The sequence below is a fragment of the Cololabis saira genome, chromosome 15, assembly GCF_033807715.1.
Source record: "Cololabis saira isolate AMF1-May2022 chromosome 15, fColSai1.1, whole genome shotgun sequence".
Classification (NCBI taxonomy): Eukaryota; Metazoa; Chordata; class Actinopteri; order Beloniformes; family Belonidae; genus Cololabis; species Cololabis saira.
In genome coordinates, this window is record NC_084601.1 from 5,600,415 (window position 1) to 5,622,609 (window position 22,195).

A 22,195-nucleotide genomic window follows, 5' to 3' on the forward strand; every position below is an offset into this window, starting at 1 on the left:
GATATATGACATCTGCACCACCCCATTATTAAGAAAACTAAATTAACCTCTTTTCATAGATTGGAATAGGAAAAAAAAATAGAAAACTGAAGTACAAAATTGCCATTTTTAATTTAAATGTACAGGACTGTCACCGAAAATTAAAATATTGTGATTTTCTATAATGCAATTACAAAAGAAAATGTCATACATTCTGGATTCATTACAAATCAACTGAAATATTGCAAGTCTTTTATTTTAATATTGCTGATCATGGTTTACAGCTTAAGAAAACTCAAATATCCTATCTAAAAAAATTAGAATATTCTGGGAATCTTAATCTTAAACTGTAAGCCATAATCAGCAATATTAAAATAAAAGGCTTGCAATATTTCAGTTGATTTGTAATGAATCCAGAATGTATGACTTTTTTTTTTTAATTGCATTACAGAAAGAACTTTATCACAATATTCTAATTTTCTGAGACAGTCCTGTATATTTCATATCAGGCATTAAGGGGTTAAAGGACAACAGTCTTGTATGAAGTGTAGGATTGCATCTTTATAGCAGAGTGCCAGACTGAAGCTTTATTACAAAGTAAATTATTTGCATATGGAGACACTCATAGTTCCTTTATTAAATTATCACGTTTATGGGGAATGTTGTACTTTTTCAGACCAACTGGGATCTTTAGAGACGATCACAAGCCGAGGTCAGACTTTCACCTTTGGTGGAGACGAGCCGTCAGAGGTTGGGATAATCTTCTGCAGAGATCTATGTTCTTCCTCAACTTCTACTTTTGTGAAACCTTCACATTCTCAGGACCACGAATCTGCCCACCTCTGTTCGGCATAAAAGGTCGCCCATGAACAGTGTAGTCAGGCCGAGGAAGTCTTCATCACGTCCTCTACCTGTCTGCTCCACCCGGGCCGTGCTCGGCCTCCGCCTCCCTCTCCCGGAGCAGGTGGCGGATGGAGGAGTTCTGCGTGGACAGGGTGCTGGACAGCAGAGGCATCAGGCTCCTGAATCCCTCCCTCAGCTCCTGCACGTGCTCCTCCAGGCTGTGGATGTGCGTGTCCAGCTCCCCCCGGCAGCCCTGCACCTCCGACAGCACGTCGTACATCAGGCTCTGCATCTGAGACACGGGGAGAGGAGGAGGAGAGACAAGAAACAAGGTCATGAAGAGTAAAGGCTCTGGTTGATCTGAGTTTCCCTCAGAGGTTGAACTCCTTCACTTGCATCTCCTCCCATTGTCCTTGGTTGTGATTTCAGAACAAGTGTATTTAAAATGCATAGAAATCTCTGCTGGTTAATGGTAAGGGAAAGATTACTTTATTCATTATTAATATTTATAAGAAATGTATCCATATCCAAAACCCGCAAGTTCTACACAGAAAACTATGTTACAGTTCAGAAAATCACAGCTACAGCACGAGACAAGCTGCCAAAAACAAAGACCAACTATAGTAAGAGAACGGTGATGTACAGAGCCATGTATGAATGGAACTTACTTCCCAATCACTTTGAGCGAACTACTAGCATAAAAGAATTCAAATTATTAGTAAAGAAACATCTCTTAAATAAATACATATAAAATGTATTTAATTATTATTAAATGGCTATTGGTTTACTAAAAATGGTCATGGGTTCAAGTTACGATAAGTGATTATAACTTAAACGCATTGTCGATGACTAGACATTGTTTGAATTGGTTGATGCTATTTAAAGAAGGTATGATTTTGTATTGTAAATGCATTACATCTAAATGTTTAACGGAATGACTGTAACCTTAATGTGAGTGTCAAAAGGAGCACTGGTCTTATTTGACAGAAATCTAGAATATATTTCGTAGTAGAATTTCCTTTTTTTTCCTTTTCTATGTTTCTTTTCTTTTACTTCTACTACCTCTTTAGGTTTGCTTTTAATTTTTGTCTTGTATTGTATATTATGTGTCGGACCCCAGGAAGAATTGCTGCAGTTTTGCTGCAGCTAATGGGGATCCAAATAAAACTTCAAACTTCATCTCCTACCTTAGAGAGATCCACCAGCGTGTTGCCCTGATCCACAAGTATGTTCTTCTCCAACTTCACGCTCCGCAGCCTGGAAGAAACAACCGGGACATCTGACTCCATGTATCAGCAGTTTTTATGGAAAACTTTCTCCTGAACTATTTACAACTAGTGTTTTATATTTATTTGATTTATTTAAAAAAAAACTTCTAATTTTTAAGTACAGATCTAATTTATTTAATATCTTACCCACTTACAGGACTGTCTCAGAAAATTAGAATATTGTGATAAAGTTCTTTATTTTCTGTAATGCAATTAAAAAAACAAAAATGTCATACATTCTGGATTCATTACAAATCAACTGAAATATTGCAAGCCTTTTATTATTTTAATATTGTTGATTATGGTTTACAGTTTAAGATTAACATTCCCAGAATATTCTAATCTTTTGAGATAGGGTATTTGAGTTTTCTTAATCTGTAAACCATAATCAGCAATATTAAAATAATAAAAGGCTTGCAATATTTCAGTTGATTTGTAATGAATCCAGAATGTATGACATTTTTGTTTTTGTAATTGCATTACAGAAAATCACAATATTCTCATTTTCTGAGACAGTCCTGTACTTTAACTTATTTTATTTGTGATTTGGTTGAACTGGCCCTTTAAACTGTCTGGACTTCAGAAGAAAGTTATTTCATTTTGAAACGATGCCCTTTGAGTTGTCATTTACTCAAACTGCTGCATGCGCAGGACATAACATTTTAAAGTGAAACAATTTCACCTTTGAAGAAGTGTTCAAACGTAGCCAATACTGAAGCCAAATCAGAGGTGACATTTCAGCAAATCATTCACAAACACATAGGGAAAGAAGCCAAAGTAGATATCTGTGTTGTGTCAGAAATGAATCATCTGATTAAACCTCTCTCATGGTTTCTGTTTTGAGTATGCATTTAGTGTTGGATGAAAAATAAAGGCAATTTAAAAAGTCCTTCATCAGGGTTGGGTCTTACTGGTGGATGGCCAGGAGCAGCTTCCTCCGATGCATGCGCACCCTGGTGTCGTCTCTTTCTCTGGAAAGCTTAGTGTGCTTGTAGATAAGCCAACTCTCTCTCAGCACATTTGCTGCAGCAATTTTTATCTAGTGAAAGGACAGAACATCACTAGGAGACTGACGTGTGTGACGCATGTTTATCCACAAGGGGCTGATTTATGCAGATAAAGAGCAACAAACGCTGTATGTCCCACTGGGCCATTGTCATTTACATTCATTCCCAACTTCCACAGCTAAAAAACAATCCCCTCAATGACTGAAATGTATTTTTTCGGTGAAAATCTGCCTATGTGCTAGTCATGGCAATGCAAGACCTTCTGGTGCCCGAAGGTCAAATTAGTATCAAATTAGATTACTTGGGTACACAAAGCAAAAACAGCTGGAATGCTAGTTACAGAGAAGAAGCTGTACAATATAACCAGTACTCGAGTTGTAAAAAAAAATCAGGGGGGATGGTGGATTTTATCATATGGGGACGGATAATTTGTGCTGATTACAAATAATATAATATATTACAAATAATAGCAGTGACCAAAACACCTGCAGAAATACTGCAGGAATGACATAGCAGCAGTTAAATGCAGCCTTCTGTAAGCTTTAAATATCCACTGGACTTACATCAAATACATCAAAACACAACAATAAAAAACACTTTTCTGAACTTATCAATATGATTCTGTCCTTCACAGGATAAGTAAAATGGATCACTGCAAAAACTCAAAATATTAATCTTATTTCTAGTTACAATGTCTCATTTTAGTAAAAGAAATCTCATTACACTTAAAACAAGACTTTCTGCATCCCTCTGCGAGAGGATTTTCCTAATCTTTGCAATATTACGGAGATGGAAAAATGCTATTTTACAAACCTGATTGACATATGGTTTAAACGACAAATCCTGATCGAAAATAACACCAAGGTTTCTCACAGTTGCACTGGAAGCCATCGCAACACCATCTAATCCCTTCCTAAAATGCTCTGGACCAAGAATGATAACCTCTGTTTTATCTGAATTTAGAAGCAAGACATTTCTGGACATCCAGTCCTTGATGTCCCTAAGACATGCCTGAAGTTTAACTAACGGTTCTGTTTCATCCGGCTTCATAGACAAATAGAGCTGCGTATCATCAGCATAACAATGAAAGTGTATGCCGTGATTCTGGATTATACTTCCCAACGGCTGCATGTATAAACTAAACAAGATTGGCCCTAGCACTGAACCCTGCGGAACACCATAACAGACCCTTGACTGTTCTGAAGAAACCTCATGTACATGAACAAACTGGAACCTGTCAGATAGGTATGATTTAAACCAACATAGAGCTGTCCCTTTAATCCCAACAACATGCTCTAACCTGTGCAGTAAAATGCTGATCTATAGTGTCAAAAGCAGCACTGAGGTCCAGTAGAACCAGTATGGACACTAATCCCTTATCTGAGGCCATAAGAAGGTCATTCGTGACTCGAACCAGTGCTGTCTCTGTGCTATGATGCATTCTGAACCCTGACTGAAAGACTTCAAACAGATCATTTCTATACAAATAGTCACATAACTGGCTTGAAACTGCCTTTTCCAGAATTTTAGACACAAATGGAAGGTTGGAAATTGGTCTATAATTAGCTAAGGTGTCTGGGTCAAGGGAAGGTTTTTTAAGTAAAGGTTTAATTACTGCCACTTTGAAAACCTGTTGTACATATCCTAAGCTTAGGGATAGGTTAATTTGGTCCATATCAATATGACTCTGTCCTTCACAGGATAAGTAAAATGGATCACTGCAAAAACTCTAAATCGTAACAAGAATATTTGTCTTATTTCTAGTTAAAATGTCTCATTTTAGTAAAAAAATCTCATTACACTTAAAACAAGACTCATCACTGGAAAAAACAACAATTTTCACCTGTTTCAAGTTAATTTTCACTTGAAATAAGTAGAAAAATCTGCCAGTGGAACAAGATTTTTTTGCTTGTAATGAGAAGATAAATCTTGTCCCACTGGCAGATTTTCCTACTTATTTCAAATGAAAATGTACTTGAAACAGGTGAAAATTGTCAAATAAGTTATTTTTCTGGTGTTATTTTTCTGGTGATGACTCTAAATGTTGAAATAGCAGTAAAACCACATTCATTGATGAAATGACATAAGGGATGGAAAGGAGGGATGGCAGTTTTACAGGGGGGATGATTTGGACCGTTTTTATTTCAGGGGGGGATGCCATCCCCCCTCATCCCCCCTCATCCCCCCTCATACCCCCTCAACTCCAGTACTGAATATGAGCAAATAATTAGGGAATATATGCTCAATATGAAGATATTGGTGTTTACCCTCTTGGAGATGTGTGAGTCCATCATGAAGTTGTGAACATGTTTCTCTGCTCTGGTCAGCTCCAGCTTCCTGGCCACCACGGCCACCACCAGCACCGTGCAGCCCGCGCCCTGTCAGGAGAGAGGGGCACAGTTAGTAACCATTCCCTGTTACGCATCATCGGACTGGAACAGGTTGGCCCGATGACTAGAGGGGGTGACCGTTTGAAAAAGCTCAACCAGAGAGAGACTTTCTGGATCCATCGTCTAGATCAGTGGTTCCCAACCTTTTTTCCTTGTTCCCCCCCTACTTGTCTCTAAGACCAGCCAGGCCCCCGACCCATACGTACTAGCAGCAAAAGAGTAAAGTTATTTGTTACAAACTTTTAATTGAAAAAATGAACATTAATTATGTTTTTTTGATACATTTCTCTTTGGTTTACCCTGTACTTTGTTTTTCTCACCTTCATTTTGTGTCACCAATGTATAAAATACACAAAAAATAATTGCAAGGACATAAAAATATTTCTAAAACATTTTTTAACATTTTTCCTTTAACAACCTGTCGGAGTAATAGTATGATTAAATGTTGAATAATGATATAATAATACGTTTTAAGTTTTTATCCTGATAAATAACTTAGTATTTTAAAATGACCAAAATATATTTCTAAGTGAGTTTATACAGACTTGGATTACTGTACTCCATTAGGTGTGTTATTATGATTTTTTATTTATTTAACATATGCAAATATAATTTTTACAACTGCATATCCTCAAAGCAGACAAAGTTTTGCGCCCCCCCAGAGATTTTAGGCGCCCCCCCAGGGGGGCCCGGACCCCAGGTTGGGAGACACTGGTCTAGATGCCCTGAATGAGCCTGGCCTTAACGAAGATATTGATTTCATTTGTTTCTTATGGATCTGGGTGTACAGGTCGTTTTGGTTTATATGTCTATTGGTACATGTGACTGTATAATGTAGCCTACTGCTTCCTTGTCTTGCTTGCTCTGCAGCCTTCACCTTGTGCTCATGGCTACTGTAGACTATTTTAATTATATGCCGTCCTTTGTCAGCTTCTCAAGTTCTTTCCTTTTGATTTTGGTTTCATATTGTGTAGTGTTTTTCTTTTTCAGACCTGTCTTTACACAGGTTGTAGCTAGGCTGTGCGATTAATCGATTTTAAATCTAAATCGGATTTATTAATCAAGACGATGTTAAAAAAAGGAAAATGGGAAAATGGATTTTCCTTTTTTGCAGCTGGCTGCATTACAGACAGAGCTCGTCTAGTCATCTTTGTTTGGTCAAGGAAATTGTAAATGTTGTCACTTTACTAAACTCAAGGAGGATTTACAGTATCTTTCAATTGCACTTCATTCCCAATAGGGACATTTGTTTGCTACGACAGAGTATTAGGGCCAAACAAAAAAACAAAAAAAGGAAATTACTAGAATAAAGTCATAATGTAATGAGAATAAAGTCGTAAAATTACGAGAATAAAGTCATAATATTACGAGAATAAAGTCATAATATTACGAGAATAAAGTCGTAATATTACGAGAATAAAGTCGTAATATATTATAAATATATAAATATAACTTCACAAGATGCTCAATATTCCTCATTTTAACACAGGGAGAAGAAGCTCTTCCTGTTAGAGTTCTCATAAATTATATTTTCACGACTTTATTCTCATTATATTATGACTTTATTCTCGTAATTTCCAATTTTTTTTGTCTTAGTTTGGCCCTAATACTCTATTTTTTTTTTCATTCATTTCATTCATTATCTTACCCGCTTTATCCCTTGCGGGGTCACGGGGGTCTGCTGGAGCCTATCCCAGCTTATTTCAGGTGAGAGGCAGGGGTTACACCCTGGACAGGTCACCAGTCCATCACAGGGCCACATATAAACACACAAACCATGCTCACAATCACACTCACACTCACACCTACGGACAATTTATAATCATCAATTAACCTAACATGCATGTTTTTGGACTGTGGGAGGAAGCTGGAGTACCCGGAGAAAACCCACGCAAGCACGGGGAGAACATGCAAACTCCACACAGAAAGGCCCTGCTGGGCCTGGGAGTCAAACCGGGGACCTTCTTGCTGTGAGGCAACAGTGCTAACCACTAAGCCACCGTGCTGCCTACTCTATTTTTCTTTAAAAATAAAGATAAAATATTTGAAACTATTTATTCCATGGTCTTTTGTAGTTTTATCAAAAAAATCGAAATCGAAATCGAAAATCGGGTTTTCAGAGAAAAAAATCAGGATTTTATTTTTGTCCAAAATCACCCAGCCCTAATTCCAATGATTATTGGTTGTGATGAGTTTAACTCCCCATACCACCTTAAAATGTTGCTATATGGTTCACCTGTGTGTTCGCCTTGATGAGTGATTGTTTTCACCTGTGCTCATTACCACACCGGTGGTTATTTATACGGGTTCCTTTCCTCTGTATTGCTTTTGCCCTGATGAAGGCCAGATAGGCCCAAACATGTTGGCAGCCCTCTTCTAATAAAGGCTTTTTTATCTTTTTATCCACCTCGTCTCGAGTGCCTGGATCTTTAGCTTCTATTTTTCCACAGGGTCACGGTCGTGTTGTGATGTTACACTCAGGACCGGAGCTACTCTGGCTCGTATACGTGAAGGAGCAGGAGCGTGGGCCTCACCATGATCCCGGTGAGGAGGCAGATGCTGCGACCGCAGTACGTGTGAGGGACCACGTCCCCGTAACCGATGGACAGGAAGGTGACGGAAACCATCCACAACGCCTCCATGTAGTTGCTGCTCAGGTCCCTGTAGTTGTGATGTCTGCACGGAGAAAAGGGACACTTTGAGAAGTTTATTTTAGAAGAGGTGGATCATTTCCCTTTACTTATTTGAACATCCATTTCCCATTTACATTGAGTTTGATTAAAAATAAAGCAAAGCTATACAGGACGGTCTCAGAAAATTAGAATATTGTGATAAAGTCCTTTATTTTCTGTAATGCAAAAAATGTCATACATTCTGGATTCATTACAAATCAACTGAAATATTGCAAGCCTTTTATTATTTTAATATTGCTGATCATGGCTTACAGCTTAAGAAAACTCAAATATCCTATCTCAAAAAATTTGAATATTCTGGGAATCTTAAACTGTAAACCATAATCAGCAATATTAAAATAATAAAAGGCTTGCAATATTTCAGTTGATTTGTAATGAATCCAGAATGTATGACATCTTTGTTTTTTTAATTGCATTACAGAAAATAAAGAACTTTATCACAATATTCTAATTTTCTGAGACAGTCCTGTAATTTTGTCACTCAGACATTTCAGACCGGATCCTCTTCCTAAATGCATGAACAGCCAGATATCAACATTTACGCTTCAATTGAGTAATTAAGACTTTTATGAAAATCTGCTGGAAGTTAATTGAAGTAAAGTGTAAAAAACATTCACGCTCCAGAGTATACGTGCCAGAAAGTGGATGCCAACTCCATTAAGTAACACGTACCTCTCGCAGACATGTAACCCCCACGCTGCCACGACCCAGAGAGAAATGCTGAAAACCATCAGCACAGTCCCCGGGTACGTGGTCATCAGGGTTTTCCCCACAAACCGGGTGTTGAAGTGGATCTGAAGATCAACAAGAAAGATTGCATGATGTCACAATTTGCTGGCAAAGACGTACGGAGCCAGACTGTTTAGGACGGCACCGGTCAGATTATCCTTATATAACACAGAGGAAATGTCCCAAATCTGGCCTGATACATGGCCAGGGTTACGGCACTGCAGAGGAGAGTGGCCCAAAGGTCATGTTCATCTCTGTTAAATAGCATTAATAAGGGAAAGGATTAGTCAGGAGGATGAAATCAGCTGTTGGGGAGGAAAAAAGCAGAACAGCAAGAGAGAGTTGGCATTATGCTGTTAGCACATTAAACCAATAAAATCAATGTGAGCACAACCAGGATAGTAGCACCCTAGATAGTGCAGATAACTCATATTTTGTGAGCTTCATTTTCAGTTGTTAATATATTATGAGTAATTGAATTGGAAAAAACATATAAATTTCATTCATAATAAAACTGAAGTCATTGGGCATCAACAGCAAACTGCGAAATCTCATTAATATTTCTTGCTTATTAACTCTATATTATTCTATGATTTATCCTTATTTGATTTATGGTAATATTGTTTGGGCAAATACCCTTCCAGTCTTCATCAACTTTATTTAATGCAAAAACGATTTGTAAGACTGGCAACTTTTTCTAACTCTAAGGAACCCTCTACTCCTCTGTTCAGAAAACTCACAATTCTTACAGTATATGACATAAATATTCATCAGATATGTGTGTTTTTATACAAACATATGTTTTTCCCTTTTTCTTTACCACTATCGTTTAGTAATTTTTTCAAATATAATTCTCAAATACATTCATATAATACTAGAAAGGTCAATCATCTTCCTTTTTATAAAACTAAACACGGCCAGTTTTCCCTCAGATATCGTGGTGTACAGATATGGAACTCCAAATCTCACATTATCAAAAGCTCTGTTTCTCTAAAGATTTTTAAAATAAATGTATCATCTCTAATTCACATTTAAAATGTCACAAATTTTCTTTGTTGATTTTTTTTTTTTGTTTATTTTTTGTGTGTTGATGATCTGTAACTATTTAGTCTAACCTTCTTTGTTTTTGGTTTATAGTTTTCGTCTTGTTGTGTTTTTTTATTTTTGTTTTTTGTAATTACTGTTTTACTTCCTAAATTGAAAAGTCCAAATTTCAAGAAAAAAGTCGAAATGTCGAGATTAATGTTGGAGTACAACCTCGAGAAAAAAGTCAAAATGTTGAGAAAAAAGTCGAAATGTCGAGATTAAAAAGCAAAGGAAAAAGGAAGAAAGAGAAAAAAAGAAAAAAAGAGAAAAAAAGAGAAAAAAGGAAAAAAAGGAGAAAAAGGAAAAAAAAGCTCAAACATTTTTGAAAAAGCTCCAGGAGCCACTAGGGCGGCTCTAGAGCCGCATGCGGCTCTAGAGCCGCGGGTTGCTGACCCCTGCTCTACACCAAGAGTTTCAGTTTCTCCCATCAGGTACATTGCTCAGACTTCCACTGGTCAAAACTAACAGATACAAACATTCTTTTGTACCTTCTGCATCTCCTTCTCAATTCCATGAGGAAAAGGTAGCTGTTGTGGTGCTTGGATTTTTAGATTTAAATAGTCTAGATGGAAAGTGGGGTCCACGCGCACCCCCCGGATTTTTTTACGCCACCTGATTTTTTTTAATCCTTCTAATGTCTAGTTTCAGAATTTGGTCAGTGCCAAGATCAACTAATGTCTGAAAGGCTTCGTTTTCACACTTAATTGCATCTAACTCCAGACCAGAAAATCGAAATTTGAGATTGGCAAAGTAGCATATCCTATCATACATACAAGCCACAGAGACTAATAAACACATTTATTTTTGCTGCAACCACCGAGCAACGACCAAAACAACCTAGCAACCACCTAGCAACCACTTTTAAGACCCTAACTACCCTAGCAACCACCCTAGAAACCACCCTAGCAACCACACCTAAAAGAACTTAAAACCTCCTTGGTCTAGAAGGAAAATGGGTTTCAAGGGTAACCCCTATTATTTATGTCATCTACTTTTTGTTATCATCAAAGTGTCTTCTTTCAGAATTTGTCAGGTGCCAACCTGAAATCATCTCCCAAAGGCTTTATCTTTTATCCTTGTACTGCGAACCCCGACCAGAAAACTCTAAACGCCGACATAGTATGTGGTGCAACTTTTGTCCTAAACAACTTACAGAGACAAATTAATACATTTTCCAAGCCAACTCTGATAGGCCATCACGTAGCAACCACCTTTAAGACCCTAGCAACCACCCTAGCAACCACCCTAGCAACCGCCTCTGTAAGTTGTTTAGGACAAAAGTTACACCACATTGTAGATATTTGTGAGAAAGGCCTCAAACCAGGTCAGGTACCTATGAAGAATGAATCGTTTAAAGATCAATTTAGTATGCAATTACAAGTTTGTCACTTATTTTTACATTAAGTAATAAAAGAATAAGTTAAAATAGATTATTAATAGATTACCTGGAGTAATTGTGGCCATCATACGCGAAGAAGAGATCCGCCATGGCGCCATTACAGTGATGGAAGAGCTCGAAGTTGTTGGTTTTCACAGCAACATCCATCATGAAGACCAGCCTCGCATGATCCATCACGGAGAGCCAGAACATTCCTGTTTTACCCAGATGTCCTCTGCGTACCTTGTCTTGGTATTGTTGGTACTGACCGATCAGGTTTAGGAGTGAGGGATCCTTCAGAGTGGTGTCAAGGTTCTCCGAAGAGCAGCAGTGGATGAGGTTGATTAGGGTCTCATGTGGGATGTCTGGCTTCTCGTCATCTAGGAAGACATCGAAGAGCAGCCGTTCAAGTGCTTCTGTGACTGCCTTCAGACTAAAGAGAGCCTTGGCATATGATTTCCCACTTAGGATGTGTTTCAGGCAACCACTGGTTGTGAGGCCTGCCTCAATGAGGATCTCTGCATAGCCAGCTCCAAGAAACTTATGGCCAGTGAGCCTGCCCATGTAATTCATGGCTGTATGGAACTTGCCAATAAGGACGACATGCCTACTGAATTCCTCCTCATATTTCCATACTATAGGACAGGCCTTCATCACCACTCCTAGGTCAAATGCGTTGATCGTGTATGGCTGTCCAACCTCCTCGGTTGCTTCCTCAGACCTCTTGAGGATCTCATACACCATCAACACTAGATGGCTTGGATTTGGCAACAACTGGATATCATCAAAACTGCTATACATGCTTCACAGGGAAATTATCTCGGTTGCAAGTATCAAAGGCTGTACCATCATTGTCTGTAAGGGATTCCCTCCGCAATCTGAAATCTCTTACAAGTCAGTTTGGAGCTCGTTGTTCCTTCTTGTTTCCCAATGAGTGTATTTTCTGTGAAAAAACTGAAACAAAGTACAAGGGCAAGTTTGAAGAGCTTACTAAGTTTCAGAGTTGGAAACACAAGGAGCCTGCCTGGAAAGTTGTTGAACCCAGGGCACAGGAATTGAAGAAGGATGCACTTTATCGCAAAGTGCAGGGCAAGGACCTCTTTGCGATGGAAGCAAAGTATCATCAGTCATGCAGGAACCTCTTCAACACAGTTTGGCGAAACCATTTGCGAGGAAAGCAGAGAGATGAGAAGGCAGCAGACAACATCGACAGCCTGGAGGCCCAGAAGATGGCAGCACATAACAAATCCTATGGTGTGGTAAAAGACTACATTCTTACCAATGTGATCAGAGGCAAAGAGGTTGTCCAGCTAAGATACCTCTGCAAGATGTACATCGAGACATTGGAAAGTGAAGGTTTCCCTAATCCCAAATACCGCAGTGAGAAATTGGCAAAACGACTGCAAAAAGACAAAGACATCTCATGTGACCTCACATTCTCCAAGGTGCCACAACATGGCTGTATTGAGATTACCCTCATATACAGTTCGAGCATCACAGTAGATGAAGCTGTAGTATGTGCCTACAAACTTGGGACAGCTGACCCTGCATTCTCACATCATCAAGGGATTCAAAGAATCAAAGGAACTACCATCCTGTCAAGACTGGGACACTCGGAAACATATGATTTCAGTATGGAGCTTGAGACAGCCATGAGCAAGGCTTTTGGAGAGATATCCACCCTCCTAACCCCTCAGATTATCACCGGTGAAGGAAACACAGTGTTTCACAGTGAGTGGGACAATCTGAACAAAATAACAACCAACGTTCATGGTTCAAATGGTGAACAGCGCAGGGGGGGTCATGATACAAGAGGTGAAGGAGAGCCTTCCGAGCACCAGAAGGAGGACCCTTCCTCTGTATGACAGGTCATCCAAGATGAAAAGCCTTAAGATCACACCTCCTGAGAGTCTCCAAGAGCTGGTGTTCAAAAGGACCGGCCCCAGCTTCCCCAAGAATGCCAAGTTTACCCCTCCTGCTGAAAACCAAATTGCGTTTCATTCCTCAATGTTGCAATACAACATTCATCTTCTCTGCAGATGGTTGAGCAGCCAGGGCAAGCAACAGGTGCCTGGGTTTGGTGGTTTTATCTCGAGCACAGGGAAAGTGCCTCCGAGGAAATCTACTATCGACTTCTACACGCCCATCGACCAGCCTATAACAGACAACGCAGTGGTGTATGAGATCCTCAAGAGGTCTGAGGCAGCAACTGAGGAGGTTGGACAGCCATACACGATCAACGCATTTGACCTAGGAGTGGTGATGAAGGCCTGTCCTATAGTATGGAAATATGAGGAGGAATTCAGTAGGCATGTCGTCCTTATTGGCAAGTTCCATACAGCCATGAATTACATGGGCAGGCTCACTGGCCATAAGTTTCTTGGAGCTGGCTATGCAGAGATCCTCATTGAGGCAGGCCTCGCAACCAGTGGTTGCCTGAAACACATCCTAAGTGGGAAATCATATGCCAAGGCTCTCTTTAGTCTGAAGGCAGTCACAGAAGTACTTGAACGGCTGCTCTTCGATGTCTTCCTAGATGACGAGAAGCCAGACATCCCACATGAGACCCTAATCAACCTCATCCACTGCTGCTCTTCGGAGAACCTTGACACCACTCTGAAGGATCCCTCACTCCTAAACCTGATCGGTCAGTACCAACAATACCAAGACAAGGTACGCAGAGGACATCTGGGTAAAACAGGAATGTTCTGGCTCTCCGTGATGGATCATGCGAGGCTGGTCTTCATGATGGATGTTGCTGTGAAAACCAACAACTTCGAGCTCTTCCATCACTGTAATGGTGCCATGGCGGATCTCTTCTTCGCGTATGATGGCCACAATTACTCCAGGTAATCTATTAATAATCTATTTTAACTTATTCTTTTATTACTTAATGTAAAAATAAGTGACAAACTTATAATTGCATACTAAATTGATCTTTAAACGATTCATTCTTCATAGGTACCTGACCTGGTTTGAGGCCTTTCTCACAAATATCTACAATGTGGTGTAACTTTTGTCCTAAACAACTTACAGAGGCGGTTGCTAGGGTGGTTGCTAGGGTGGTTGCTAGGGTCTTAAAGGTGGTTGCTACGTGATGGCCTATCAGAGTTGGCTTGGAAAATGTATTAATTTGTCTCTATAAGTTGTTTAGGACAAAAGTTGCACCACATACTATGTCGGCGTTTAGAGTTTTCTGGTCGGGGTTCGCAGTACAAGGATAAAAGATAAAGCCTTTGGGAGATGATTTCAGGTTGGCACCTGACAAATTCTGAAAGAAGACACTTTGATGATAACAAAAAGTAGATGACATAAATAATAGGGGTTACCCTTGAAACCCATTTTCCTTCTAGACCAAGGAGGTTTTAAGTTCTTTTAGGTGTGGTTGCTAGGGTGGTTGCTAGGGTGGTTGCTAGGGTAGTTAGGGTCTTAAAAGTGGTTGCTAGGTGGTTGCTAGGATGTTTTGATCGTTGCTCGGTGGTTGCAGCAAAAATAAATGTGTTTATTAGTCTCTGTGGCTTGTATGTATGATAGGATATGCTACTTTGCCAATCTCAAATTTCAATTTTCTGGTCTGGAGTTAGATGCAATTAAGTGTGAAAACGAAGCCCTTCAGACATTAGTTGATCTTGGCACTGACCAAATTCTGAAACTAGACATTTAAAGGATTAAAGAAAATCAGGTGGCATAAAAAAATCCGGGGGGTGCGCGTGGACCCCACTTTCCATCTAGACTAAAACTGGTTGTCCTTTTTTACTATGTGTATATGTGTATATATTGCTGCAGAATTAATTGCCCCATTGGGGACAAATAAAGTTATTGATTGATTGATTGATTGCAGTCATGATTTAGTGGAAGGGCCGTATGTAAGACTGATTGTTTGAGAAGCAGAGAGGAGCAGAGCCTGTCCGCAAATGCATAAGTCAATCATTGAAATTTGAAAACCAATATTCTTCCAAAAAGAAGAAGATCTATCAGACACGTCTGGATAAAAAGAAATCCATTAAAAAGAAATACTTTGTTAACCAAGCTCATTAGCATTATTTTGGAGAAACATAAAATACCTTCATGACAACTCCCCCCCCAGGACCCTACGTGTATTTATACTTGGCTCACACTACAATCACACATCTAAAGAAAAAACGGGTTCAGATATTGGATTGGTCCCGATAATGACCCACGTGTCTGCAGGGAGATTGTTATCCTCACTGCCAGAGCTTCATTTAAGTCATTTGTAATTTATTTATTTATTGCAAAACAGGGACAGTGCACAATAAAACATTAATCTTTTGCAAGATGCATATGCATTGTGCCAGGTTGTAGCAACTTGCTATTTTCCACCTGTAGTCCCTGGGCAGGTTGATGAAATACTGCATAAAAATTAGTATAGAAAAAAAAAAATAAGTAAAAGAGCAGAACAAAGCAAAAAGACAATAGATAGAATAGATAAATAAAACAACAGAGCAGGGGATCTGTCAGATGTTGGCACCTAAGATTAAAGCTAGGCTGCCCCCCCCAACACACACACACATTCATAAATGTAAACACACTTGTCTTGACAGTAACCAACGCTTGGCAAGATGTGAGACGGTGTGGGGACTTTTACATGAAATAATGTCAGTTGGCAGAGTTTTCCATTGCGTCATTGCAATAAATGAGAATAATGACTTCCCAAATGCAGTTTTGCGTTGGGGTACACGACATTCACCCCTGGTAACAGATCTTGTTTTTCGTCAGAGCAGAGAGTAACACATTTTCTCAAGGTGGGAGCTGCTGCATTATGGATAATTTTAAAAAGTAAGCAGACATTTAAGTGCTTTATCAGGTTTTCAAAGTTTAAAATTTCATGTTTATTGAGTATATGATAATGATGGTAGCGACGTGGTTTTTTATCATGGATTTTTAGGGCACATTTGTATAATGATTCAAGTGGTTTTTGAACTCTTTTACTTGACTGAGACCAGCTTGTAATACAATATAAAAAATGTGGTATAATCATAGCATTCAGAAACATACTGGAGGCCTCAACTGTGAGTGAATTCCTTATGTATCTGAAATTAGCAAGATTACATTTCAGTGTGTTTCTCATTTTTTTAACATGCTTTTTAAAGCTGAGAGTTGGGTCAAGGGTGACACCCAAGTACTGGAATTTATCCACATTGTTTATTGTTTGCCCATTTACTGAGACGTCTGGAGAGTGACTGGAGCAGGAATGGCAACATGGACTGTGATATGGACCTAAAGTCCAGGGGTGGATATTTATTAACAAATTAAATTGACAAGACAAATAAAATAAGTTAATTTATACTGTGGGAAATAAGTCAAAATAAATGCAAAAATGATTGCATTTGCACTTTGAGCTGAGGTCAGAACCAGAGGCCGGATTCACAAAACATTCTTAAGAAAAAAAATCTTCTTAAAGGAGCTTGAGGCCGGATTGTGGCAAGATTTATGAAAAAAATCCGTATACATTTTAAGTTTTCTAGTAATAATGTCAGATGAAGCGTTCCAAACCAAAAAAGAATGAGCCCTCTAGTGTATCTCTCCTTTGCCTTGAACAGGCTGTGTGCTGCAAAATGTGCTGCAATTCGGTCCCGAATTTCCCGCGCTGGGCTGTGGATGTGACGTCACATGACGCTGCATGCGCGTTCTCCCCGTTCTCCCGTGCCGGCTTCACTGTTGGCTGCAGTACCCCCAACGGCCGTCGTGGTGAAGGGTGGCGCTAGAGAGTCTCATTTCTTAAAAGGAGCCTCAAGCTCCTTTAACTGTTTGTTAGCTTGTTAGTTAGCGTGGTAGTTAATTATTATTAATTTTCCCCAGTAGTATTTTTTTTCGCACATTAATCTCATCCACCGTAACCTTGAAAAGTTCCTGCATCTCTTTTTCTCCTTCTCCATGTTTAGTGAGTGACTGACAGTTAAGACCTAAACTACCTATAAATGTTGTTTGTTGGCGCGTGCAATACAATTACATTTTAAGAAGTTCTTAAGTAGGAAAAATAAGAATAAAAATAAGAAATTCATAAGAAATGACAGTTCTTAAGACGGTTCTTAAGAAAATATTGAGGAATTGCACTTAAGAACTTTCTTATAAACTTCTTCATTTTAGATCTTAAGACATTTCTTAAGATTGTTCTTAAGAACATATTGGTGAATCTGGCCCCAGGTTCTGCAGAGCACCAGGTTCTGCAGAGCACCAGGTTCTGCAGAGCACCAGTGGACTCCCACCTTGTTGAGTGCTCCGATGCTGCGGGAGGCCGTGTCAGTGAAGAGGCGGCTGTGCAGCATCATGGCCCGGCCCAGCAGGTACAGCCGCAGGAACATGGGCAGAGCCAGCACGATCTCCAGATCCGTCTCGGACAGCGACATGCGGACCGTGGTCTGCTGGAAGCGGGCCAGCAGCCCCACCGGATAGGGATGGATGGCTGCTACCACCAGCTCCAGGACTATGAGAGCCAAACGGTTGGTTGTCATGGCAATCCGCCAATCCCCTGCACCAATGTCGTGGACGTAGAGCTGTCACAAAGATGGGAGGGGAACGGTACAGTCATAATTAGATCTGCAAAGAGCTCACATACATACTGGATATCAGACAAAATACACTTTACTGTCTTCTCCAATTCTAAGGTCTAATATATCCCCTATTAAGACCAATAAAAAAATCAATCTTAAGGTAAACTAGACATAAAGGCAGTCAATTTTTAAACAAACGAAACCATCAAAGTAAACTTTAAGATGCAGAAAAAGGCAATTAATGAATAAATACATCTCAGGGTAGTTACAGATGTATAGAAAGTAAACATGTCTAATTCATTTGAAACCATTTCAGTTTGATTATAATTAAATCTCTTGAGATTTGACTGGAATATGATTTAATTGTACCCAACTCTTGAGAGATGCTTTTGTACATTTATATTATTTCCGGGCTCTTTGGAAACATCCTTCCTCTTTGACAGTGCTTTATTTCAGACTGTGACATCATACGTTGAAAGAAACCTGTTCTAACTTAATTTTTAAATGAACTGCTTATATTACAGCTGAACATACTTTTGTCACTCAGACATTTCAGACCGGATCCTCTTCCTAAATGCATGAACGGTACAGTCATAATTACATCTGCAAAGAGCTCACATACATACAGTATATCAGACAAAATACACTTTACTGTCTTCTCCAATTCTAAGGTCTAATATATCCCCTATTAAGACCAATAAAACATGTATTTAAATAAAAGATAAATCAATCTTAAGGTAAACTAGACATAAATAATAGACATAAGTATTTTTTTTAATTTTACATGTGAATTGATAGTATTCCTCAACTCTCTAAAGGGCATGTAGCGTTGTTTTGTGTAAAGAGAGAGAATAATCACCTGCACCCCACAGCAGTGGTACGCCACGATGAGGCCGAGCAGCACCAGTGTAGAGACACTGATGACTGACTTCATTGCAAGAGAGTAGATGGAGCTCTGCAGGACACACACACACACACCCACACACACACACACACACACACACACACACACACACACACACACACACACACACACACACACACACACACACACACACACACACACACACACACACACACACACACACACACACACACACACACACACACACACATGCCACCTTTGTCACTTGCAAGGTTGAGTGTGTGTATAGTAAAGGCGGCAGGTCTGTGTTATCTTCTGCCATTTTAAACAATAACATTTGTAATATTCAATGTCGTGGACTGATTTGCAACTATAGACTGCAAATGTATATTAAGCCCAAAACGGCTTAGCTCTGCATTATTTGCAAGACCCAATAGTGCCTTATGTTCCTGGCAGAGCTCTCCGTTCTCGGAGTGCAGGTTTACTCGTAGTTCCTAGAGTTTCCAAATGTAGATTTGGAGGGCGGGCGTTCTGCTATCAGGCACCATTACTTTGGAACCAACTTCCAATCTGGGTTAAGGAGGCTGACACCACCTCCACCTTTAAAACTAAACCTAAAACCTTTCTGTTTAGTTAGTGTTTAGTAAACCTCTAGCTGGTGTTGGTAAATCTCTAGGTAGTGTAAACTCTAATGTGTGAGTCAGTAGTCATAGTTGCAGCTATAGAACAAGACTATAATAGTTAGTCTCAAATGTAGCTTCGCGGTAGATATGCTGCTATAGGCTTATGCTGCAGGGGGGCACCGACATGATCCACTGGGCGGTGCCCATCACCCTTCTTTTCCTCTCTTCTTCCCTTCCTCTCTTCTCCATTTCGATTTTTTATTTATTATAAATATCTCATAGCTATCATTTTTGTCCATCGCTCCTTTAGTCTCTTGTGTTAGCCCCCCTATTTTTTCTCTGTTTTGTGCATGTTTGCAGGCCGGAGCTTCGGGAGCTGCATGCTGGCCTGTGGTCCCGCCCCCCCCCCCCCCCCCCCACCCCCGGTCATCCCGTTGCTGCCTCCACCTGCCTGCTGTGTGCTGCTTACGTCCACGACCACCCCAGTCTGGCCTTCGGCAGGAGGGTCCCCCCTTATGATCCAGGTCCTGGTTCAGGTTTCTTCCCTCCTAAAGGGGAGTTTTTCTTGCCACTGTTTGGCTTAAGGCTTTTCTCCCACTAGGGGAGTTTTTACCTGTCATTGTTTATGTAATAATTGCTCGGGGGTTTATGTTCTGGGTGTCTGGAAAGCGTCTAGAGACAATATCTGTTGTATTAGACGCTATACAAATAAAATTGAATTGAATTGAATGTACAATGTATTATTCTTATTATCAAATTTTGGACTGTTGCAGAACTTTTACAGGTGAAATGCACTCTGACCTTGCTGTACACGCTCCAGGACAGCTCTGTCTCCATCACCATCATCACCACTCCGAACAAGCCCACGGTCAGAGCACAGTCGTTCAGCTGCTGCCTCCGCAGGAACAGAGCCCTCCGGTGGAGCAGCCGCCAGCCGATGTTGTGGCTCCTCCCGGGCGGCTCGCTCTTGGTGTCGTCCTTGTGTTTGGAGCCGTGCCGAGGGCTGTGCCGAGGGCTGGGGTCAGGGCTGGGGTCAGGGCTGGGGTCAGGGCTCGGGATGGGACACTCGGCTCCAGGCAGAGCTCCTTTGGCTTCACCTGGCCGCTGGCAAGACCGGGGTGGATTGTTGCTTCGCAGGAGGTTGTCATCCCTGCTGGTGACGATGATCTCCGGCAGGTTCTGGCGGTTGTGCATCTCCATAGAAACGTTGCTTGCCTTTCGGTAGCCCGGATGGTCAACGTTCCTAATATCTAGGTGTGACCTGCCGGCGACCCTAAAGGGCGAGCCGCATGGGGAAATGGGCGCGTCGGTGAAGGATGTGATCCTCTCCAGGAGTCTGTGACCTTCTGCATTTATGACTTGGTGCTTTAGCTCCCTTTGTCCTGGACTCCGTCTGCCTGTCCCTGGCCTTTTCCCACTCCTCTTCTCGTGGCCTTTGGGCTTGTCCTTCCTCCGGCTGGATGGAGGTGTGGATGTGAGATAAAGCTGGCTGTTGTATAGCCGAGTGGCGGCCATGGCCTGGCTCCTGTCCAGCCACACAGGGTGATCTATCGACGTGTGGAGCGTGTGGTGTCTTCCACATCGTGGTGAGCAGGCCTGAGACTGGAAGACTATTCTTGGAGGGAGGAGAGGTCGGTGTTCCTCCACCTCTTCTCCATCCACCACCGACGAGGTCATGGAAACGGAGTGCTCCATGGTGGCGGGGAACTTTTAAAGCGGTTGAAGGAAAGGACGAGGATGACAATATTAGACCAGGCGAGCGCGGTAATGAATACAGATTAAGTTTTGACCCCGGAAAGCTTAGTGAGCAGAGATTTTCACTTTTATTAGTCTTTCAGCAGTTATTTTGACAATACGTTCTTAGCTAAAAGCATCAAAACAAGATCATAGAAGCTTAAAATCAAACAATCTTTCCCTTCCTGGTGTGTTTTTTATTCTTACCTTGATTTTCAAGTTCAGGTCTACAAGCAGTCCTCTGTGAAGATGAAACAAGTCCTTTTCTCTTATGAAGATGAGAGTCTTATCTTGTTACATCCCTTGAGAGGATTTACACACATAATTCTTAATGAAAAAAAAATAAAAAAAATACAGCAAACCGAAGAAAAGGTGCAACATCAATATTTTGCACCTTTTCAGTTTACATTTAAAAAAAAAAAATCCAGATGCCTGCCCTCCTTATTTATGGATCCATGACCCTATGAATCCATGAGCAGCCTCAGCATCACCGGGCTCCTCCCATAAATCTGAGCGATGCTCATGAACTTTCCGTGCACATGACAACCTGCAAGGTAAAGGCTCGTTGATACCCGTCACATGCACAGACTTTTCTTCAGCCCAGCTTCCCGCTTTTGTGATTGTCTGCTGTCAGAGTGTCTTTCTTAAAGCTGGAGGGGATAATGACTCCAAAGACTCTAAGGTACAGATGTTGCAAAGGCAACGACTAGGTCATCTGTCATTTTTTCCCCCCACCTTGGATTGGTAGCCTTTATCCCCGCCTCTCGCCCGAGGGCGAAGATCAACGTGGTGCAGTTCTACTCAAGTATGCTGTAACTGAATTTCATTTTTTATATTATTTAATATTTAAATTACATCAAGAGAAAATGTGTGCTGCTAACCTTTTGACAAAAAAAACCTACATATCTCTCTACATATCAATTCAGCAGATTAGTTCTGAAGATTAATCAGGTGAAACAGAGACGGGGGAATCAGCTGATGATGAAATATCAAATATGTCACCAGAGTCAAGAAATATGTGCCGGAGCAGGAAGTGTATTAAGCATTAAAGTCATAACAATGACATTCGGCGTCAGGACTTTATCTAA

The 22,195-nt window shown here is 40.5% G+C and overlaps 1 protein-coding gene across 1 annotated transcript; it reads right to left on the reverse strand.

Moving 5' to 3' along the window:
- Window positions 1–627: 627 nt before the first annotated feature.
- On the reverse strand, window positions 628–21,432 carry LOC133461022 (small conductance calcium-activated potassium channel protein 1-like). The gene is made up of 10 exons (XM_061741774.1): window positions 21,315–21,432; window positions 20,175–21,080; window positions 18,745–18,840; window positions 17,601–17,888; window positions 8,853–8,974; window positions 8,022–8,163; window positions 5,365–5,475; window positions 3,002–3,129; window positions 2,010–2,079; window positions 628–1,114 (listed from the first exon to the last, which is right to left on the reverse strand). Exons 2-10 carry the CDS (start codon window positions 21,066–21,068, stop codon window positions 887–889), a joined length of 2,079 nt encoding a protein of 692 aa, XP_061597758.1. The 5' UTR covers window positions 21,069–21,080; window positions 21,315–21,432; the 3' UTR covers window positions 628–886.
- Between the last annotated feature and the right edge of the window lie 763 nt (window positions 21,433–22,195).

Excerpts from the sequence above, each read along its gene's own strand:
- LOC133461022 (XM_061741774.1), bottom strand. The coding sequence starts at position 21,068 with ATGGAGCACTCCGTTTCCATGACCTCGTCGGTGGTGGATGGAGAAGAG. Across the intron at positions 18,841-20,174 it reads CCTGGAGCGTGTACAGCAAG|AGCTCCATCTACTCTCTTGC; the intron begins GTCAGAGTGCAT and ends TGTGTCCTGCAG. Across the intron at positions 17,889-18,744 it reads ACCACTGCTGTGGGGTGCAG|CTCTACGTCCACGACATTGG; the intron begins GTGATTATTCTC and ends TCTTTGTGACAG.